Here is a 23,171-nt window from a genome sequence, read left to right as displayed (position 1 = left end):
TTGTATGGGTCTTTTCATTGAGTTTCCTGAGAGTGGCTTCTCTCGAGCACCAAAAGCTCTTCCCCCCCACCCCGTCTATAAATTGCAACAGCAGCCTCTCTACAGAATCGTGAAATGGTAGTTGAGTGACCAAACTGTCAAGTGACAAAATTAAATGTTTTGATCATCTAAAAATACAGAAAGGGTTGCGTTAGACAGCTGGGCTGGAACTTGACAGGCTGGAATGACTTGAAATGTGCATATAAAGAAGCTTATTCATGACCGAGAAAACAGAAGTGGGCTAAAAAACAAACCCTGAGGAACACCTTAACTCACCGGGAAGCCTGTGGAGTGCTAGGAAGGCCAAGAGGAATCTTGGGATGAGCAGATGCGTGGAAGCTTTGTGGAACCACAGGAGAGGTGGCCATATCTTTCTTGGTAATGGAGATCTCTGTGGGGAGAAAATGAGAGATACTTGAAAGGACGTAATGCAAATTTCCAATTATTGAGGTAAAGTAAAAAGCAGAAAGCAATAAGTTATTCAGCGTAATCTCTTGTCAGCGTACCTTTTGAAAGCTTTGGTGCAGGTTGCTCAATACCTGATGTATGTTCCTGTATGTTGCTTAAAGGTTGTGGAACACTTTCCTGCAAAGTGTGTGATTCTCCGTCTTTTACTTCATTTCTTAATGAAAGAAAGGAAAAGATTTTAGGCTACGCCACTGGTCAAAAGTTTGAGATCACTAAGGCTGCTTTTATTCAATTAAAAATATAGTAAAAATAGAAACATGTAGAACTTTCATTTTGATTAGAAAGTTTAAAGGTGCTGTATGTAAGTGTTTGACTATTCTAAAGCATAAAAATACCATAATATGCTTGCAGATATTCTTGTTTATCTGAAAAACAATGCTGAAGCCAGTTATACTGCTTTGAAAATGTCTGTTATCTGCCGGAAACATTAGGTGAGAAGGTTACATTGTTACCCTTTGTCCTAACAACAATGCTACGTGATGAGATTTGCAGAAGCAATTTAGCTGTTTGCACCAGACGAAACAAGACAGAAATTTAAATACAGCCATTCAGAAGCACAGAATATACACTCACTCACGAAATGGTAAGGTTTATAATCTAATTAATTCATATTAAACCTCTTTACCATTATTAAATGTTTGTGCTGAATGACTAATATTTGTTAACTTGGCTTGGGCTGAGTTACAGTTCTAAAGTTCAATTTCAAACTATTTATATTATTTTCAAGATCTGAGGTAAACTACTGCTGCTGCTTTCAGTAGTATGGCAATAAATGTCACTTAAAATGTGATTCAAACTCAAATTGTTAACATTTAACACTGAATATAGCACATGAGGTGTACCTAAGGTGATCATTGTCAGTTTTCTGTTGTTGAGCTGCAAGAAATAGAAGCCATTTTTAATATATCATTTCGAGGTGTTGGTTTGAACAAAAACTCATTTTAATACGAAGAATATTATTTCCATCGCGTGCCGTTGCTTTTATATAGAACAGGAATTAAATCAGCCTCGATTATTAGACTCGCTTCTGTGGTCCTCAATCTGGCAACCTGCGCTTGTGTTTGTTTTGATCCAGGAATGCAATACCTAGTTCAACCTCTGGGTGTCAAACTTGCATATTGCACCTTTAAATATGTGTAACATTATAAATGTATTGCCTGTAATATAAATAAATGTGCATTAAAAAATACTGAAAGACTCTAAACTTTTTAATAGTAATGAACTTTAAAAGATAATTGTTTATGTTTTATTTTATCCAGAACCATTCAATAAAGTTTTAAAGACCGGTTTACCTGTGTGTTATATGATCCATTACAAAACTGGACTGTGGAATCTTATTAAAGCTGCTGTCTCCATTTAGGCCTTTCTCAAAGTCTGTTGTGGTTGCTTCCTGAAGCCTTCAAAAGAGTCACAGTTCAATTCAAAGTAAACAGTATCAAATATTGCTAAAATTATGTTGACTACCAGAGAAGTTAGCTGAAATTTTCCATTCTTTTACTTTTGTTTTTAAGGGTGAAAACATGATGACAGTACAGTGAAATATTTTCTAGGTGCATGAACATCATTGCATGCATGATTAGTCTTACACTTTTTAACCAAACCATGCAAACAAAGGGCCTGTGTCAGCCACGTACTTGCTGTACTGAAGGTAAGACTGGCGCAGCTGCTGATTCTGGTGTAAAAGTTTCTCTTCTTGTTGGGCCAACCGAGCTTGAATTCTTTCCCTCTCCATTTCCAACTGTTTCTTTTGCATAAGTAGACACTGTCGTTTCTCCTCCCAGTTCTCCTGACCAGGGGGTGGCACTAGACCGCTTCGATTAGCTGTGCGCATGCCACAATTTTCCATTCTGTGGCAGTGGCACTGATGAGAGCACTTGAGTTTAGAAGCACCACGCAGTTTCAGACCATCGCAGGCTGAAGGCTCCCTGTTGGAGAAACTCGGACCGCAACATGCACGTTCACAATTGTGACTGGTGCGCCTGTCATGGACTTCGAAGTTCTGCTCACTGCTGGAATGTGCACTTAAAGGTCCAGTTGAGAATGAATGAGTGCACTCCACTGACCCGCCTCTCTCAGTTCTGCTCCCTAATGAACGGAGCTCCAAGTAAGATCCATCTAAAGCAGTTCCTCTCCCGCCACAAGACCTCCTGGGTCCCCCTTCGCTGCTGGGAACCTGTGGGACAGGGCAGAGGTGTAGAAAATGTACATGTCACCTCTGCTCTTTTAAAAATATGGTCACAAAGGCAAGTTTTACTCAGGGGACTCGAAGAGGGTGGGCTCATCCCAAGAGGACGCTACAAAACCAAGGTCAATCACCGCGGAGATAAACATTCAGGACAAAGGAGAATCGTCCGCCTCTGAGGGGACAAAAATGGGCTGCTGACTAATTCAAGAGGAGGTCGCGGAGCATGTAAACATACATTACTCACATCCAAGGTTTCAGAGAGGACAAGCTCATTTCCCTCATACAAGCCTAAGATGGAAGGTACACGGGGTGCATGGTCTAAACTAAAACTGAAAAAAGAAAAGCAGTTTTTCAGTGTCAGTTAGTGAGGTTTTATGTTTTGTTTTTGCTTTAATATTTTTGGTGACAGTGCCTTGAAGGGGATGATTTTCGAGATGGAACTTCTCTGAGAGGGGTTTTAGTGTGCTGACAGGTTAACAGTTATAGATGCTAAAGTGTCAGCATGCCAAAACCCCTCTCCGAGAGGCTGCTTCTCTAAATCCATCCTCTTTAAAAGCACTGCTGCCAGAGCCATCAAAACAGCCCTTTTGTAACAAATTCACCTTCAACACATTTCAAGGCAATTACTGTTGGGCTTCAAATAGCCTGCTGAGAGCAACTGTGTTGTTATTATGAATAATCTAGAGATTTATGATAGTTTTGAGCAATGAAATAAGGCTTTATATTTGTTGAGTATCTGCTACCCGTTGTCTGAATTGGTCACAAATAATTTACTATCTTTATATATTCTTTCTTTATGAAAACTGAGAATTAGTTCTGTTGACAAATGTGTAAAAAATAAATGTATTTAATTCTCTTTTTAATATACATGTATATACCGGGTATATGCAGGAATCCTAAAGAAAATTTAAATACTTTTCCTTAAGACCTTCTCAGAATATTTCAAGACCTCATCGCCACTTCAAATTCTAATCAGTATCAAACCTTTAAATTAATAAACAGTTGTTAAAAACTTTTCAAATCAGAATTATTAAACCCCCTTTGATTTTTTTTCTTTTTTAAAAATTTCCCAAATTATGTTTAACAGAGCAAGGAAATTTTCACAGCATGTCTGATATTATTTTTTCTTCTGGAGAGTTTTCTTCTGGCTAGAATAAAAGCAGTTTTTAATTTTTGAAAACCATTTTAAGGTTAAAATTATTAGCCCCTTTAAGCTATATTTTTTTGATAGTCTACAGGACAAGCCATCAATATACAAAAAATTGCCTAATTACCCTAACCTGCCTACCTGTACAATTACCTGTAACAATGTGTAAAGCGCTTTGAGTGTCCAGAAAAGCGCTACATAAATGTAAGGAATTATTATTATTATTTAATTTTAGGACCCCGCGGACACCCTGATATACAAGTTAGTGTTAGCTCTACTATAAAAGATCTGGGTGTTATATTAGACAGCAGTTTAACTTTTGAAAATCATACATCCCATGTCACAAAAACTGTCTTCTTTCATCTGAGAAATATTGCTAAGTTATGAAGTATGTTATCCATCTCAGATGCAGAAAAGCTAGTCCATGCTTTTAGACTTCTAGGCTGGATTACTGTAATGCTCTTTTTGCTGGTTGCCCGGCATCCTCCATTAATAAACTTCAGCTAGTACAAAAAGCAGCTTCCAGAGTTCCTACCAGGTCTAGAAAATATGATCATATCACCCCAATCTGCCTGTTAAGTTTCGCATTAATTTTAACATATTGCTTCTTACCTATAAACCTTTAAATAATCTAGCTCCTGTTTATCTAACCAACCTTTCGTCTCGCTACAATCCAACATGCTCTTTAAGATCTCAAAACTCAGGGCTTCTGGTAGTACCTAGAATTGCTAATTTATGGCTCCTAAATTCTGGAATAGCCTTCATGATAATATCCGAGGCTCAGGCAGACTCTCGCAGTTTAAAACTAGATTAAAGACCTATCTTTTTAGTAAAGCATACACTCAATGCATCACATAGCGGTATAATGCATGAATGTGCTCCACGCAGGTTTTTTTGCATCTCATTTATATACACTATGAACAGCAGCTACGCTAATTATTCTCTTTATTCTCAATTTCCACCTGGGGATACTCATCCCGAGGCCCCTGGAGACTATGCAGCGCCACTGATGTGATCAAAGACCAGCGATGAGATGATCCCAAGGTTTCCATAATCCTGGACCAGGCAGTATTCTGAGCAGCTGCTGTGGCGGTCTTGGAGGAGTGAAGAGCATGCGACTGATTCCTGTGACGCTCCAGGGACAGACAAGTCTTCGCTGACATCCAGCATTCTCCAGCCTTCAGCGCCTAGACCGCAGCTCTGCACAAGAAGTTTGGCCAAAGAAGAAATGGTCGTGCCCAACTGAGCCTGGTTTCTCTAGAGGTTTTTTAATTCTTCACTTTCGCCAATTGGTGAAGTTTTTTCCTCACCACTTTCGCCACTGGCTTGCATGGTTCGGGACTTGTAGATCTGCGCATTGATGTATTTGCTCCACAGTGTTTGGACTCTCAGTATTGAACATTAAACCACACTGAACTGAGCTAAACTGAACTTAAACTCTGAAAACTGAACTGACAATGTTTCAAATTACTAAAATATTCTATGTGAAGCTGCTTTGACATAATCTACATTGCAAAAGTGCCATAGAAATTAAGGTGAACTGAATTGATTATATGAAAGGTGAGTTTAGCTGATGTTCAAAAACAACTATCATTTTTTTCCAAATACTCTGAAATGTCATATTAGAAGTAAAATGAGTTATGAATGCCATTTCTTGTTTCATCCAACCTTGGTGGTCTAATGTCTCTCCTGTGCAAGTCAAAGGGACAAATATTGTGTGTGGGGGGGGGGGGGGTGGCATGGAATGACATACAACTGGTCAAGCACAATCTAATCAAGAGAATTACTGGTGGACTTCCATTCTCCAGCAGCAAGCAAAGTGACCGATATATATTCAAGGTCAAAATGTTAGACAGGCAGACATGGACAAATGTATACGTGCATATATGGCATTAACTCATATCTCACTAGATAAAATAATCTTTCATTTGAATTACAGAAATAAAACATAATATAAACACAAATAAAGGAGAATATGCCAGGTAAACGTTCATAATCTCAAAATGGAAAAATCAGCAGATAAATTGGTCAGTCTACCCGGATTTAAAGTCAGTTAGTGAGGCATACAAATGAATCTCTATCCGCTGTGGTTATACAATGCCATGACTGATCAGCCAAAATTTCAACACAGCACAGACTATACAAATTCACCACACGAACATGTTCAGTCTGAGCCGTTTTCTGTCCTCTCTCTATCGCTCTCTCCCACACACAGACACACTCTCTCTTAGCACTCACCTTGCTGTGGGAGCAGGACTGATTGAGCAGGGTGATAGACTTGTTGAGTTTCTCTTGCTGTTGGGAGAGGTACTGCTGATAGAGTCCCAGCAGCTCCTGACACTCTCGGTACTGCTGCTGCAGGCCTGGGCTGCGGGTTAAGGGTCAACACGCACTGAATAACACTGCCGCTGTTCCCACTTAGACTAAATCGCTCTCTCCTCCAAAGCCAGACATGGTAATCCATTTCACCCAATGTAGTGTTGCCAACCTAATGCTGAGTAGGCAGGAGACTTCATACAGGAGGCACAAAAGAACCTCCTTTAAAGTAGTGCCTCAAAGGAAACGAGTTCCTGTAAAAACAGCTGTGTGTCGAGAAGTTAAACACTGAAATCTGTTCTGAAATGGCTAAAGCTGATATCATCAAGATTGAGAAACAAAAAGCTATTTGCTTTCTTGATTCAACCGCTCATCCCGGTGTGGTCTTGATTCAATATTAGTTTTGTTTACGCAAGCTCCTATTTTCAGTAGCCTTGCCTACTGGGGTGCACAACAGACAAAAACAGATGAGGGGAGGGGGAATATTGTTTTCTTTTATATTTATCTTGCGTTGAGACTTCCGGTCTCATTCAATTGTCTTCCATTTTATTTTTAGAGGTTAAAAACAGCTTGTTTTGCTGCTTATTGTTACAAACTGATATTTTCTTATAATATTATTCTGCTTTGTCTGTATGGTCATGCAAACACTTGTTTGTAGAGCAAGTAGTTTGACCGTTTTCTGCCTTTTATTATTCCTAGTCATTTCTCCCATAGGCACCTGAATCGGAAGTTCTAAAACCATCGCAAAAACGAGCACACCTCCGCATTGAAGAATAACGTCAATATTGTAACCCATTTTATCTTTGTATGTATATATACTTTTTTTTCTTTCATTTCCTTCTGTAATTATAGATTAAGGATATTTCTGTCCATTCAGGTAATTACATATGTATACTTGGATTCTGTGTAATGTGTAAGTAGACCAAGAAAAATATATGAAATTGAAACGTAATTACTCGTATTAAATAATCATAGAAATAAATATTTTGTTTAATTTTATACGCACAAGTAAAATGTGGAGGATCTTTATATCTATGTAATTGTGCATATTCTCCATGGATGGATGGATGGATGGATGGATGGATGGATGGATGGATGGATGGATGGATGGATGGATGGATGGATGGATGGATGGATGGATGGATGGATGGATGGATATTCAGTTCATATAGTTTTGATGAAAAAAGCTAAATTTAAATGATTAACAAATTATATGAGCATTGAACGTAAACAAATGAGAATGTTTTTTTTTTTTTTTTGAGAAAGTAGAAAATTTTGAATTATTATGATGCCATATTGGTTAAATAAAAAAAAAAACACATTCAAAATAAAATACTGGCTAGGTACATCCTTAGAAAAAAATTGATTTTAATAAATAAATATATAATAGCAAATGCTACAATTTTAATTAGTGTTAAAATAGGAATGTGCAGATCCAATCACGTGATCGGAAATCAAATCCAATCAAACGGGTTTCAGACTCACTCGGAATCTGAAGTTACCTCCTGATTAGGATATATATGCATGTATATTCTCATTATTTTTGAACATATCTATAGTTACGCAGTGGCATAGAGTTAGAACTCTTTCTTGACTTCACACAGAGACAGCAATGCATGCAGCATGACATCACTTAGTTGCAAAGACGCTATTGGTTAAATGCCGGCAAAGTGAAAAATGGAAGCAGCTTGAAGTGGAAAGAGCGAGTATGTCTGCAGCCTGGAGGTAATATAAAGTTGATGACGACAACATTGCCATAGCAAACTGTGAGATACGTAAACTTGAGATTGCAAGAGGCGGAAAGAAATAGGCTACATTTAACAAAACAAATCTGATAAGGCACCTCAAAAACAAACACCCGACACAATACAGAAAGTTTACCCAGGCAACGCAACATTAGAAGAGTCAGCTCATGCTGCAGAAGAGTTTGAAGAGGAGAGAAAAAATGCCTGGTGGCAGCGTGAAGACACAGGACATCACAGCCAAGATAGCACATATAGTGACCTGCCATTCGCCTTTGTAGAGAACCCTGGATGTCTTATGCTTATGGAGCACTAAGTACCTCGATTTTAAGTTTTTAACGTATTATACAAGTATGGGGTTGGGTTTCGGTAGATACTCAAAATCAAATGACTCAGACACGAGGGCAAAAAAAAACCTGATTGGGACATCCCTAATTTAAAACATTCTGTCAGCAACAGTGTGGTTGCACGGTGTCCTTAAATCAAAATAAGGAGATAACCACTTGGTCTTCTACTACATGGTTCATGCCATTTGAGTCTCTCTGGCTGAATCCCAGCCACCATTACCTCGAGTCATGTTTGTGACTTTCGAAAAAAGTGCACAGACAAGAAAGGAAAGTGAGAAGAGACGGCAGCACTGCTGAGAAGAGATAGAAGAAGTGTTTCTTCGGGGCGAGGGCTTCACACACTCCTCCATCTGGGTCTGGCTGGGCAGGGGTGGGCATGATGCCAGGCTGTAAGACAGAGAGAGCTGGCACGCATGCAGCATTGGGCAGAACTCAACTGATCTGGAGCAGAACCACAGCCACGCCGACTGCTCCGACTAATGACATCGTGACGTACACCCGGCTTACTCACACACTCTGCAGAAATCCATTCGGTGGATCTCATTTTCCAATGTGGAAAGCAATAATGAAAAGCGACTTTTTGGTCTGTCTTCTTAATAATCGTTCTGGCTGCAGAGCACAAGCGCTCGGAGATCATCATAATACCTCAAGGCCCAGAAACTGGAGAGGGGCAACACAGATCAAACAGACTGAAAGTTAGAACATTGTAGAGATTATTTACAGTCCTCAAATCTCCGTTATTACAATGTCAATATGCACTAAATCCAGCCTCTGCTCAACAGCATTTCAATCCAATACCCATAAGATAAGCATGGTAAATCTTACCTAAAAACAAAGGCTAGTGTTAAAATCTCCACACAAAAGAAGTTGAGTTTCATAAATATAAAAATATCTATCATAAAGATATGCATTTGTTCTACGGTAAATGAACCAGTGCTCCATTAGTTTAAGAAAGGATATTAAATTAATATCATAAGATTATTTGTGTAATAATAGTATATTTATTTATTTTTTTAAATTCATCTTAAAATATCCACAGAACAAAAAAAGGCTTAAAAGATTCAATATGATATGCTGCACGTTATAGTTTGCATCTTCAAGTGTTGTTAACATTTGGCTTAATTACGTTTTACATTCAGCATTCAAGTAAATGTGAATTCACTATATAAAAAATGTTAATGCTGATAAACTGATTCAATGCTGTCAGTCTGCATGACAAGCAGGCCTGTAATTACAATTAGCCATACAATTACTACAAATTACCAACTTTGTGTTAATGCTCAGTTTCAGATTAGTGAAGTATTAAATTTATCAGACTAAAGTTAAGAGCCAAGAGAGTGAATGGCTCCAATATTCCCCAATTACCGGTTTCATATGGTAATTAGAAATGTAATATAAAGGTCTCTGGTGAATCAAATTTGCAAATTCCATCTGCTCCCTTTTGTTTTACCCCAGTATTGGTTATTAAAGCGGAATAAAGCAGATTCTGGACTCTGTCGAATACAAAACATTATGCATATGGTGCCGTTGAAATGTTTGGTTCAGAAATGTATACACGTATAAGAAAATGCATTTCTAAAGTGTTCAAAAGCACCAGATCAGAATAATAAATGATTTATGAAGCATATTTTGAAGACTTGAAAAATGGGTGCTGAAAATTCAGCTTTTCCATAACAGGAAAACAATACAGTTTAATATATACTCAACGGCCACGTTATTAGGTACACCTTACTAGAACTGGGTTGAAAACCGTTTTGCCTTCAGAACTGCCTTAATTCTTCATGGCATACATTCAACAAGGTACTGGAAATATTCCTCAAAGATTTTGGTCCATTTTGACATGATAGCATCACGCAGTTGCTGCAGATTTGTCGGCTGCACATCCATGATGCAAGTCTCCTGTTGCACCACATGCCAATGGTGCTCAATTGGATTGAGTTCTGGTGTTTGTGGAGTCCATTGGGCTACAGTGAACTCATGTTCAAGAAACCGGTCTGAGATGATTCAAGCTTTATGACATGCCGTGTTATCCTGCTGGAAGTAACCAGCAGACGATGGTTAGACTGTGGTCATAAAGGGATGGACATGGTAGGCAACAATACTCATGTAGACTGTGGCATTGACATGATGCTCAATTGGTACTAATGGGCCCAAAGTGTGCCAAGAAAATATCACCCACACCAAGACACCACCACAACCAGCCTGAACCATTGATACCAGACATAAATCCATGTTTTAATGTTGTTGACGCCAAATTCTTACCCTACCATCCGAATGTCGTAGCAGAAAATCAAGACTTATCAGACCAGGCAACGTTTTTCCAATCTTCTATTGTCCAACTTTGGTGAGACTGTGTGAATTGTAGCCTCAGCTTCCTGTTCTTAGCTGACAGTACTGGTACCCGGTGTGGTCTTCTGCTGATGTAGCCCATTCGCCTCAAGGTCGGACAGGTTGTGCGTTTAGAGATGCTCTTCTGCATACCTCAGTTTTAACAAGTAGTTATTAAAGTCACTGTTGCCTTTCTATCAGTTGCACCAGTCTGGCTATTCTCCTCTGACCTCTGACCTCTGGCATCAACAAGGCATTTACACCCACAGAACTGCCGCTCACTGGATATTTTTTCTTTTTTTCAACCATTGTCTGTAAACCATAGAGATGGTTATGTGTGAAAATCCCAGAAGACCAGCAGTTTCAGAAATACTCAGACCAGCTTGTCTGGCACCAACAACCGTGCAATGTTCAAAGTCACTTAAATCACCTTTCTTTCCCCTTCTGATGCTTGGATTGAACTGCAGCAGATCATCTTGACCATGGCTGCGTCCGAAACCGCCTACTACTCAGTAGGTACTGCATTTGAATTTAAACGTACTACTCGGGTGTTAGAAAAGTACGTTCTATACAGTATGAATGTGAAAAGTATGAATGGAATTCGGACGTACTACATCCGCCATTTTGTCATGGTCACGTGACCTACCTGCGTCAATTGCGTCGCTTTACTCCCATTCATGAATTCGCTCGCGGGACATCATGGGATAGCGCAGCATGCATGGGATGCGCACTCTAGAATCTCGCCGGAAGTAGTAAGTCATCCGGGTACTTCTCGCATACTGATTTTCGAATTCTATGAATTCGGACATACTACTCGGCTCGCATACTGATTTTAGAGTACTATATAGTATGGAAGTATGCGGTTTCGGACGCAGCCCATGTCTACATTCCTAAATGCACCGAGTTGTCATGTGTTTGGCTGATTAGAAATTTGCATTAACGAGTAGTTGAACAGGTGTGCCTAATGAAGTTGCCAGTGAGTGTATACTGCAATGGAGAACAATTCAGCAAAATTATAATACACTATTATCTTCAAGTTTTTACAGTATTTTTGATCGTTAATCAAATAAACATAGCCTAACCCCAAACCCAAAGGTTAGATGATGCAAAATGGAGTTTGATATCCTTTTCCCAAGTTTACATAAATAATATATCTAGTAATTTGTAGAAATAGCAAACAATACATTGCGTTAGGGCTGCACAATTTTGGACAAAAACTGACATTGTGATGTTTAGTTTGTCTGCAATGTATTTATTGTGATATGAATATAACCTCACAAGATGGCTTATAACTCTATTTGTAATCATTTTACATTGATTGGTATTATTTTTGTAGAGTATCATTTGCATAAAAGACAATACAATTAAACATATACAAATTAATTTGATGGTTTCTGTGGAATCTAACAGTTACAGATATGAAACAATAATATACAAGATAATAGTGTATAGTCTTCATTCTATAAATAATTAAATACAAATAAGTTTGGTTTACATACCTTTATAACCTCTTGCTTTAAGTTTGTTTAATTCTTACACAGTCACAGTTATTCAACACATCCATAAAAAATCTTCTATCAGGAATAATTTCAGGGATAAACTTTGCAATGATGCCACAAATCACATGCTCTGAACTGTGGTGGTGATTAGCCATTATCCTACCATAACTTAACATTGCAGATCCTGCAATGTGACTACTGCAGATTCCCACAATGTGGTATCGATTCTGAAACAGTATATTGTACACCCCTAAATTGCATGACTCTTTTTTTTTTCTTGTATGCCAAAGGTTGTACACATTTTCCATAAAGACATTTTGTAACATTTCCTATTGTAAACATATCAGCTTAATAATTTATTAGTTTTTATTTTGGAAAAAAATTGTAATTTATTCTGGGGATAGTTTACCAAAACTTGATTATAACAGAAATTAATAAATTGAAATTGTGGTTTGTTGCAAATAAGTTGTCTTTAAATACAAGTAAAACAAAGATTATGTTATTTGGGATATTAAAAAGTATTCACAATAGATTAAAATTTGATAATGAAATTATAGAAAAAAAAGTATATGCAATTAAGTTTCTTGGTGTTTTATTGGTCCTTAAAACTAGTTGGAAACTGCAAATAATTAATGTGATATCAAAATTCATAAAAACTGTAGCAACAGTGTATAAAGCAAAATTTATTTTGGACAATAAAGCAATGTGTGTATTAAATAACACACTTGTTGCCATATACGAGTTATTGTGTTGAAATTTGAGGGAATACATATAAATCTAAGTTAGGATCCTTATGTACAATACAAAAACAAAAGTACATAAATGAATAGAAAATGGGTATTTGGAGCATAAAAAGCCTTAATTTTTTTATTGAAGATACTCAAGTTCAATGATTTGGTTAAATTTAAAACAGCACATTTTATGTTTAAAGCAATGAATAAATTACTTCCGAAATGCATACAGAAGTTTTTTGAAGAAAGACAGGGAGGGTGCAATCTGAGAGAAGAACAAAATCTTAGGAGGTTAAAAAAAAGGAAAACCTTTAAAAAACTGTGTATGTCTGTATGTGGTGTGATATTATGAAACAGTCTGGAACAGAATCTCAAACAATGTCAGAATATTAATCATGTTAAAAAGTTGTACAAATATATATTTAAAAGGGAATTTAATGATTAATAGAGGTGATTGAAAAAAAAATGAGATTGGTAAGATGAAATTTCAGTTAATGGCTGTTTGCAATACTATCTATTTTTTGGGTCTATGGTATAAAACGTAAATGGAACTAAACATATATGTCAAAGATGCCAAAAAGGATAAAATATGTCTCATGTAAAAAGAAGAGAAGGAAAATAATAAGTTGAAGTAATAAATGAATGTGTGTGATAATGGGGTGAGGAAAATAAGCTTGTGCTTCATCCCACTTCGATCATGTTGAAATGTATTGTGTTGACAGAATTGTTGTGTATGATTTTTTCGGTTCTAAATAAATAAATCAAATGAAATCAAGGTCACAAAAAGGAGTCCTTGTTCACAATTGAAAATATCTTAACCGAATCCATCAGGTTTTATATTGTAGCTCATTAAGAAGTCAACTTCTTAATGTCTAAAAAGAGTTAATTAAAAGGGATATCACGTCCTGAGGTGCCAACAAACAATGTCCTTTATGACAGCTGGATGTCAAACCGCTGTGTAATGGCAGGTACGGAATGAGTAACTGTTCAGCAAGGGCCCTTACCATAAATAGGCCTCTCATTTGTAATGGGAACAGAGAAGCCGTCTCGTAGATAGAGCGCATCGCACACAGGCATCTACCTCCGAAGCTGAAGAGAGGCTTCTGATACTGCGATAGACGGGTTGGGCGTAAACACACATATTAATACATTAACAGGAGGGCGTGCGGGAACGCTCAGCGCCTGGTAATCTGGAGCGACTGGAGCGGGACTGATAAGATTCTCTCCCGCTTCCCGCCGCGGAGGCACCTCTGTTGGCTGCTGGCCAATCAGAGCTCATTCCGAGGGCCTACATCAGGAGAAAAGAAAGCTGCAGGCACGGTGCGTCTCCTCCCCCCGTCCAAAAATACACAAAATCAGAGTTTGCATTCGATATTTCAGACAGCTGCTGTCAACATGATTCACTCCCCTGTCAGCCTGAGCAGAAATAAAATAATGAAATCCACCTCGAGGTAGAACAAAATTGCGCCAAAGAGAATATTTTACGTGGCCTCTCGGCCGGTTGGTCTATGTGTGTAGGTTGAGATGTAAATCGATAAGAGGACGAATCACACAACCGCATGCTTCCATTTGAATAACAGCAAAAATGACTCACCAAGACACTGATGATTTGATTATTTATATATGGTGAGACTTCATTTGCTGCGAGCATGTGGTTTATTACTTCCAATTATTAGTGTGTCTACGAAACTAATTGGTCATAAACAATGTGCGAGCGGTGGGTTTGTGATTAAGTGGCATTTCTGTGAAGGCTTACGCCCCACCTAAACTCATCCCACCAGGATGACGGGTTCAGAACCAGGCAAACAAACTATTACAAAAGGACTTCTGCTCCTCTGATCCATTCGGAAAGGCAACCATGCAAACTTCAATAAGATTAATGATATTGATGAATGCATTCAACTTCTCCTTTGTGTCTTCCATGCTTCTTGATGTAAATTCCTTGTGAAGAACAAAGATTGCGAGCGTCTCAGTAATAGAATCTACCGCTCAGAGACGTGGTGTTGAATGCCAAAGACGGGCTTGAGAAAATTCTAATTTCATTCCATACACGAGCTTCAAATTCTTCCTACGCACAGAATGAAACTTATCATTTTTCCCCCTCCTACGGAGATATTTCCTCTTGATAATCGCAGTCCTGGCAGATGAGATGGAGACGATGCGAGCAATTATTCTGCACAGACCCTTGTAACTCACTTTGTCTTTTTGCGTCCCCCTTAACCTTTAAGAACAGCTCTGTAGGCCAGCATCTGTCTGATACCTTTAGAGACTGGCCTGTCTCCGCAGGGGGGCTTTCGTAGAGTTTGTCTTGCACTACAATCTCTTTTTAATGGAGTTTTGAGTTTTAGTGGAAATGCCAGGCCGCGGAGCCAAAGTGCATTTAATTGAGTTGAGCTCGCCTAATTTCTGAGCTCGCCTGCCAAATCTGCAATTTAGCAGCCTGCGATTGCTCTTCGCATTTCACAGTGTTGGGCGAAACTGATGGTCCGCCATGTCTTTTGACCAAAGCAAGATCACCAAAGCTGGCAGAACTGCAAGGGAAAAAGGGAGCATCCAAACTGTGTGAAGTTTCTGATGTGCCAGCCGGATGACAGGTTGGCACGAGAAGAAACCCACGCTGTTCCCAGTGGTTATGTGATCAGTGCCAGCTCTTTCAATTTCAAACGAAAATTAAAAGCAGTTCAACCCAAACCAAGGACGGGTCCGATCCCTGTCCACAAAAAACTGGCATCCTTAAAGTAAATATTAAATGTAACACAGTGTGCGTGCTCTTTGTCGTTTGCCTGTTACATTTCACACAATCATGCAACAAATAAAGCCTCTTTCATCTTCAAATGAAAAGATTCAGCATTAGAGTATTCCAAAGTGACACATAATGCCAAAGAAAGTGAATCCTCTCCCCGCCAAGCATGGGTGTAATTCAAAAACTGTCTCAATGACGTCCTGCGGTTATATTGCCCTTACAGCAGTCACGACAAGATGGAACATGCATTCAATGCTTAGACAACACTGCCCCCTGCCGGTTTAAAATACAAAAGTCCATTCCTTTCTCCCATTAGTGGGATCTGGTACTAAATATTGTAAATTTTCTTTTTATGTAAAGAAATTATACTTACTACTTTTGATAAATTTAATGTATTTTCATAGAAAGCATGTATAAATATAGCCATTAATAATGTTTCATGTGCTGTTATGTTTTTTCAGGACAAACATTTCATTTCCAAAAAATATTAGGACGAAGAGATACTTTACTAATACTTCAGAAAAACAAATCAACGTATTTGAAAGGCTTATGAAAGATCATGTGATACTGAAGACTATTATAGTTGCCTGAAAATACAGCTTTGCTTTAAGAGGGATACCTTTTTCAAATATTTTAATACCATTTCCCTATGTTTATTAATTGGAACAAAATAAAAGAAGTCTTGGTTGGCATCACAGAGTTTTAAAAAAAATAAGAAACAGAAATTACTGAAACCATTTCCAAATATAATGTCTACGATCAACAGCTAATATGGGTTGTACATTAATTCCTTAATAACATAAATAAAACGATAAATACACTCAGGGTGCAAATTGCAGGGGGTTGGGGGGGATCTGACCCCCATAATTAAAACTTAAAAACATAACAAGTTTGATGAATTAAACATACAGTTGAAGTCAGAATTAATAAACCCATGAATTATTAGCCCTCATGTTTATTTTTTCCCCAATTTCTTTTTAACGGAGAGAAGATTTTTTTCAACAAATTTCTAAACATAATAGTTTTAATACCTCATTTCTAATAACGGATTTATTTTATCTTTGTCATGATGACAGAAAAAAAATTTTCTAGATATTTTTCAAAACACTTCTATACAGCTTAAAGTGACATTTAGGGCCTGCTCACACTATGCTATCCGAACCGTGCCCAGGCCCATTTCCTGGATCGTTTGAGAAGTGCGAGTGCTCTGAATCTGGCTCAGGCAAAGTTGAGCGCGGTTCACTTGGGCTTTGGCGCAGTAAGCTTGTGTATGAGTGCAAAACATGCCTAAATCCGAAACTGAAAGCGAGACATGACTTTTAAGGGACTGTTCGATACAGATTTTTTAATCATTCTTACTGTTCAATGAACGCAAACTGTCGTCGTTTATTAAAGACAAACCCCTCACTGCACCAGAGCTGCACCTTCAGCAAATCTCAGAATACCTGCAGCACGAGGACTTTATGATTGTTTATGAGTGTCAAAAGTGGCTAATCTGTTCGGCGAAATATTTGACTGCGTGTCACTGCATATCAAACGACTACAGAAATATAACTGAAGAAATCTTCACTGAGCTGACCGAAAGCACTTACTGAACAGCGCATCATCGATGACGTAAGCGTGTCCAGGCCCAATTGTAATGTGAGTTCGGGCCGTCGGGGAAGACGGGAGGGGTGAGGGGTTCAAGGCAACTGTACAGTGTGAATACGTCCTTAAGGGCTTAACTAAGGTCATTAGATTAACTAGGCATGTTAGGGTAATTAGGCAAGTTATTGTATAACAGTGGTTTGTTATGTAGACTATCGGAAAAAATATAGCTTAAAGGGGCTAATAATTTTGACCTTAAAATGTTTGTTTGTTTTTTTTTTTTAAATCAAAAACTGCTTTAATTCTAGCCAAAATAAAACAAATAAGACTTTCTCCAGAGGAAAAAATATTATCAGACTTTCCTTTCAAAATGTCCTTGCTCTGTTAAACATAATTTATTAGTTCTGATTTCAACTGTATAAATTTGGTTCACTGAGGCATGTTACCCAACATAACTGACCACACAATCATCAATGTATAATTCACACCCTGTATACACTCTACCCATGTATTAAACTCTGAATAAATTGTCTTTGTGACTTTTAAAAATTAAATTAATGTTTTTTTTTTTAATTTGGTGTAAAAATATGATGACACTTACACTAAGGCAAGGACTAAAGCCAGTCAACCAGATCATTATTACCATTTTCTTTGAGCATAATAAAAGGATACTTCCTCTCTCTTCTATAATGAGTTGGTTTTGCTGCTCTAGCTGTTGGATTCTTTTCTCAAAGGTTTCCTGTTCATCCCTGAGCTTCTGAACAGATTCCTCCTTTTCTTCACTCACTCTGAAAATGTTCACATTAGCAAAATCAAATACACAGATGTGTTACAATGCACAGAAAAATCATAATGGCTTGAGGAGTGCTCATTTGGTCTAAAAAATATCAGATCACTTTACCTCGCCAGCTCTTGGATGAGATTGGCAATGCGACGCTTGTCCTCTGGGCAAAGATCCTTCAGTGATGGCTTACTTTTGGCTTGGGCAGCACTGAAGAGAGGCTACAGTCCAAAACAGACACTTTCAGTTTCAGTTCAACACATTTATAGAAGAAGATTTCATGTATAAACTAGACGACCAAACAGTAGATTCAGAGTACATGGCAAAAAACATCTGCATGAAGGAAATATCACATCATGCAAAGTGGTGTTTGATAATGAGCTAAATTAAATATGCAAATATTAACATTATAATTAGTATAGAATGTAAAATATGAGTCAAACTCAACATTGCATTCACTTAGGAAATCCTAATTAAACTACCATGACTAAATTCATAGAAACAAGAGAGAAAAAAAACAATAAAAAGCAATAATTTGTACTGCATGTTTTTCAAAAGTATGTCCTTGAAATTTTTTGTAGAGTAACATTGATGACATATACAATTGTTCTAAGTTTGGTATTTTTAAATGAAAAAGTCAACAAGTGTCGATCATACTGAGATTTACATTTCATTAAATATATATTGTGGTCACCAAATAATTTCCATCTATCCATATTCATCATTTCAGTTTTCATAAGTGTATTTTTTTATTACTGCAAACTCAGAGTGCGTTTCCGAAAACCATCGTTAGCTAACTAAGGTCGCAAGTTCCATTGTTAAAAACATTCGTTGATTTGGTGTTTTCCAAATTCGTCGCTCCAACTAACATTCGCAAACTGCATTGCAAACTTGTACACTAACATTTAAACTTGGAATTATTTGAAAAAAAAAAAAGATTAAAGTCATCTCTCTTAGGTGTAGTTAACTTTTAAAGTTCTTTTACAGATCAGTTTTAGCGATCTTCATACTGACAACTGCGTTCCCTTCATAGTGCACTTTGAAAACATTTATGCCATTTTGAGCACAGTTGTGGCTCATGACGAAAGCTATAGCTGCCCTAATATTTTAAAGCAGAATTTACGTTACGTCTCCAAAGCTTGTGAAAACAAAATATTTAGCATATGTTAATGCTTTAAAAATAGAAAAAAATAAACAATATCCTACTTAATAATACTTATTATTATTAATATTATTACGTAGGATTATTTTTCTTTGCTAATAAATAAGATACTGTAATTTTATATGAAATATTCTTATTAATTTTTGTAAAGGAAATGTATATAGGTCCTATATGTGTCATTTACATACATTTCATTTTATATGGAAAAGTAATGCACGTTTTTACCAAAACTGATATTGACTTTTTTTTTTTTAATTCATGCGTTTGCAAAACAATTTGCACAAAGAACTAAGGGGATTTTCTCTAAAGAAGTAGTTACTCCACCCCGTTTAGAGCATCACTGTGGACATTTTACGTTATAACTAACATGATTCAGGGCACTAAATTAACTTTCTTACTTGGTAGCACCGGTGCTCCCAACCTGAAATATTTAGGAGCACAAGAAAAAAATTAGGAGCACCCACCAGAAATTAATGATATTGACAAGTTGTATATTAAGGGATTTATTGTATTTGAAAACAACATCAATTGGGACTTACAAAACCCTGAAACAACTATCTAACTAATGCTTTGATGATTTAATATTTGTGCAATAATTCTAAAATGAATGTTGAATAATTATAAAATATTAATGATGACGATGATGAAAATAATACCAATAATAAAATATATTTCTCATCATCATGCTGCCTTGAATGTGCTTTAATGTAAGTTATCTGCTATATAAAGTCCTACTGTTACTTTATGAAAAATTAATTGATGGTTTGCATCAAACACAAATGAAGCATTGTAGTAAGAAATATTTATTTTGTACTATTGTTTTTTATGCATGTCAATTTAATAAATACTAGCCTATTTCTGCTACAAAACAAACAAAATAATATAATAAATCATTAAATTCAATGCTGAAAGCTGCAAAGCAGTCATCAGTAATTAAATAGAAAAATAATATACACCTCAAGAAAGAACGGACAAAAGAAAGTAAGAAAAGTCTCACTTTTAAAAGTTTTGCTTTCGGTTTGTGTCGTTTTAATGCTCAGCCTCGTTACGCGCTGAATTTCATTTTTCTGTGTTTGTGGAAAAGCATGCGAATCAGCCAACCCAATATATGAGGGGGGGCAGAGCAGGATTCTCCCAATGACCACCGGCACAATACTGTTCTTTGTTATAACCCGCATCAGTTTAAACGCAGTAAAGGCAAGCTTCATTGGCGATGGTGTTTTAGTGGACATTTGCGCTGTTGCAGCCTGATCTCACGAGGAAACGTATGAAAAAGTTACGAATTGCCGTGAGATTGTGTTGGCCGAACACGCAGAGCATGCAACGCATCGAGATTTAGTGTACTTTTCACTCTTCATCCGTTTGCATTCCCCGCGGTAACAAAAGCTCCCTCCCTGTCATCTGACAGCGGAAAGTCTTGAGTGATTGACAGCTAATATGAACCAATATAGCGGCAGGGAAGACTGATTTTACCAGGTTTTTAGAAAGAAAAAAAAAAAAAAGAAAAAAAAAAAAAAAAAGGGTCGCACTCCAACCATAATATTCAGTCGCACGAATACTCCCAATATATATTATGAGGTCGCATAGCTTAAATTTCGGGCGCATATGTGACCAAAATGGTCGCTATTTCAAGCCCTGTAATTTAAATGATGGACAGAGAAACTATGGTTTTGGGAAACACTCGTCACTACATCATTCTTGTCCCAAACGATGCATCATACTATGATAGTTTAGCTGCGAGTTTTGTCGTTGTTTGGGAAACGCACGCCTGATCAGGCCAGTGGTTCAAATTTTTACTTGCCTTGCCAAAAAAAGAATTTTAATTGCTTTTTCTTAGCCACAATAAATAATGTGTCAAAAGCCAAATATAAGTGTATACATACATTTTTTATTTAGCATAGCTTTTCTTAAATACATCTGACAATTTAAAAAAAAAATCAATTTTTATGAAACTAAATTTCCCAAAAATCATCAAAAATAACGTCTGTGACTCTAAAATTTTAATATTGAAAAAAAAATTAATAATTGTATAAGAAGCAAAATTTAAAGTGTTATTGCAAACAAAAAGAGCAGTATGGAAAATGTACAGGTATTTTATTGCAATTCTAAATTCATTCATTCATTCATTTTCTTGTTGGATTGGTCCCTTTATTAATCCGGGGTCGCCACAGAGGAATGAACCGCCAACTTATCCAGCACATTTTTTTACGCAGCGAATGCCCTTCCAGTCGCAACCCATCTCTGGGAAGCAGTTCTAAATTATTTAACAACATAATATGGCGTTTACGACTTCACAAGGCTTGAAAGCACAAACTGTTTAAATTGGCAAATAGTTGAAGGCAAATTAAACTTTAGTGACAAGGCAGCACTGTCTACTGTCCCAAGCGTCTCACACCCTGGGCCATCAGGCAATCCTTATTGTTAAGCCCTGTTTTGTAATGATAGCTTCAAACTGTGGATTTGCAGTCCATGTAAGCAAATGGATAAATGACTTTATGCTATTTTTAGCTTATTAAAGTATCTACCTAGTTGTGAATGGAAATAGTCACAATGTTACTTTTAATCAAATCTATTCCATTGTTATGTTCTTTATTTGGCTGAAAAACCGCAAAGAAACCATAAAAGATCTTCACTATTTACAACAAAATCGTGAACAAATCTGATAACGTTGATAAAAAAAATCCTTGAAAAGAACAATTCTTGCAGGCAACGGTAAAAAGTAGAAGTCAGAGGCAGTTCACCTCAATGACAATCTAAAACGTTGATAAATCAAGGCTCACCTGAGCTGAAGTAGGTAGCTCTGAAGGCAGGTCTGGTTCTGATGCAGATGTGGTGGTTTTGGATTTGGCTACAGTAGAGGGCAACTTCTGAACTGCCATTTCAGCACTTGGCATTGTCAAAAGCAGGCCTGGTTTCTTTCCACTTTTCTCCATGTTGCTAGGTCTCTTTATCTTGCCCTCTACATTACTTGCTGAACCAAACTTCAGGCCAATGTTTATACCTATGAGTGACAGTTTTCAAAAATTATACATAAAGTACCAAAATGATGAATAGGACAATTTAAAACATTCAGCAGCTACCACCTTAAATGTTTAAACATACATAAATCCAAGTCTCACCTCTAACAGCATCCACAGATGGTTCCTCGTCTGATTCTATCCAAGTCAAAGAAATCACAACAGGAAAAAAGGCCTACCATAAAAATGTAGTTACTCGATATCAGCTATAACATTAAAGCTTTTTATAGAGGTAAAGTTGGTTTTATATTCACTCATTCAGACTTTCTCCTTACTAATATAACTTAAATTTCACAGAAGTATTCTTTGCGAATTCCTAAGTGGAGTCATATTAGCATCCAACAACTATCAAAGTGCATTGTTCACAATCAATTAATTAGTGCTCTTGTTGTTTTGAAGTCATGTTTACATGTAATTTCAGATCTAATATTCAAAGTACCATGGTAAACCGATATAGAGCGGATGTCACTGAAAGTTGTCAGTGAAGGAATGTGCCATTATAAAACCAACTTTACCTCAATAAACTTTTACTGTAAGAACAAAAGTAGTGCTACAGTGACGTTTACCTGTTACTTGTACAAAACATGTATCATTCCCATAGCAAAACTGAAAATCCCTCATAAAGTACATGTAAACTTCAGTTCATTAAACAAAAGCCATTGTGTAGCGTTACAAGAGTTCGGTTAGCGTTAAGCTGACAACGAAAATCCGCTAATACGCTATTACTAGCCTCCCCTCTCTCATTCCCATTGACCAGTAAGCAAAATTGGCATTTCTACTTAACAAACCAAATTAGCATAATCATTTAGACAAATGTCGTCACAAAAAAAAAAAGAATAAATATAAGGATACTGTCATTAATCCAGTAAAACCCGTTGCCATTTGCGCCCTTAGCAACAGACGCCATACTGAAACAACCGCCACTTCCAGATTACATGTAGAAGCTCCTCCTTCTGTTCACCTTTGTTGAACGTGATTGGAAGACACTCACTCACTACATCAGATCATCCAGAATACTATTGGTCAAATCAACCGTCTCTCATTGTCTCAACCAATAGGATTGCGCAGAGCCATAATGT

The 23,171-nt window shown here is 37.1% G+C and overlaps 1 protein-coding gene across 5 annotated transcripts in view; it reads right to left on the bottom strand.

Annotated features, from left to right (window-relative positions):
- Positions 1 to 23,061, bottom strand: part of zgc:162344 — a 37,966-nt gene extending 14,905 nt beyond the window's left edge. The window contains exons 1-10 of one of the 5 annotated variants that reach the window (XR_015519639.2): positions 22,945 to 23,020; positions 22,195 to 22,230; positions 21,856 to 22,076; positions 18,034 to 18,134; positions 17,805 to 17,920; positions 6,078 to 6,202; positions 2,142 to 2,680; positions 1,438 to 1,904; positions 546 to 1,236; positions 316 to 430 (exon numbers count right to left, since the gene is read on the bottom strand). Coding sequence is in view for 4 of the 5 variants with exons in the window: in XM_087300077.2 (XP_087156203.1) it covers positions 316 to 430; positions 546 to 661; positions 1,800 to 1,904; positions 2,142 to 2,680; positions 6,078 to 6,202; positions 17,805 to 17,920; positions 18,034 to 18,134; positions 21,856 to 22,076; positions 22,195 to 22,230; positions 22,659 to 22,722 (1,538 nt within the window). In the remaining variant the exon portion in view is untranslated. Of the gene's footprint in view, positions 1 to 315; positions 431 to 545; positions 1,237 to 1,437; positions 1,905 to 2,141; positions 2,681 to 6,077; positions 6,203 to 17,804; positions 17,921 to 18,033; positions 18,135 to 21,855; positions 22,077 to 22,194; positions 22,268 to 22,658 lie in introns of all 5 variants that reach the window. The other 4 variants (NM_001083836.2, XM_087300079.2, XM_087300077.2 and 1 more) reach the window with 4 other exon arrangements.
- Between the last annotated feature and the right edge of the window lie 110 nt (positions 23,062 to 23,171).

Source organism: Danio rerio, chromosome 21 (genome assembly GCF_052040795.2).
Source record: "Danio rerio strain M-AB ecotype USA chromosome 21, GRCz13ab, whole genome shotgun sequence".
NCBI classification, from domain to species: domain Eukaryota; kingdom Metazoa; phylum Chordata; class Actinopteri; order Cypriniformes; family Danionidae; genus Danio; species Danio rerio.
Note: the sequence above shows the minus strand (reverse complement) of the source record. Positions and strands in the feature narration are given on the sequence as shown.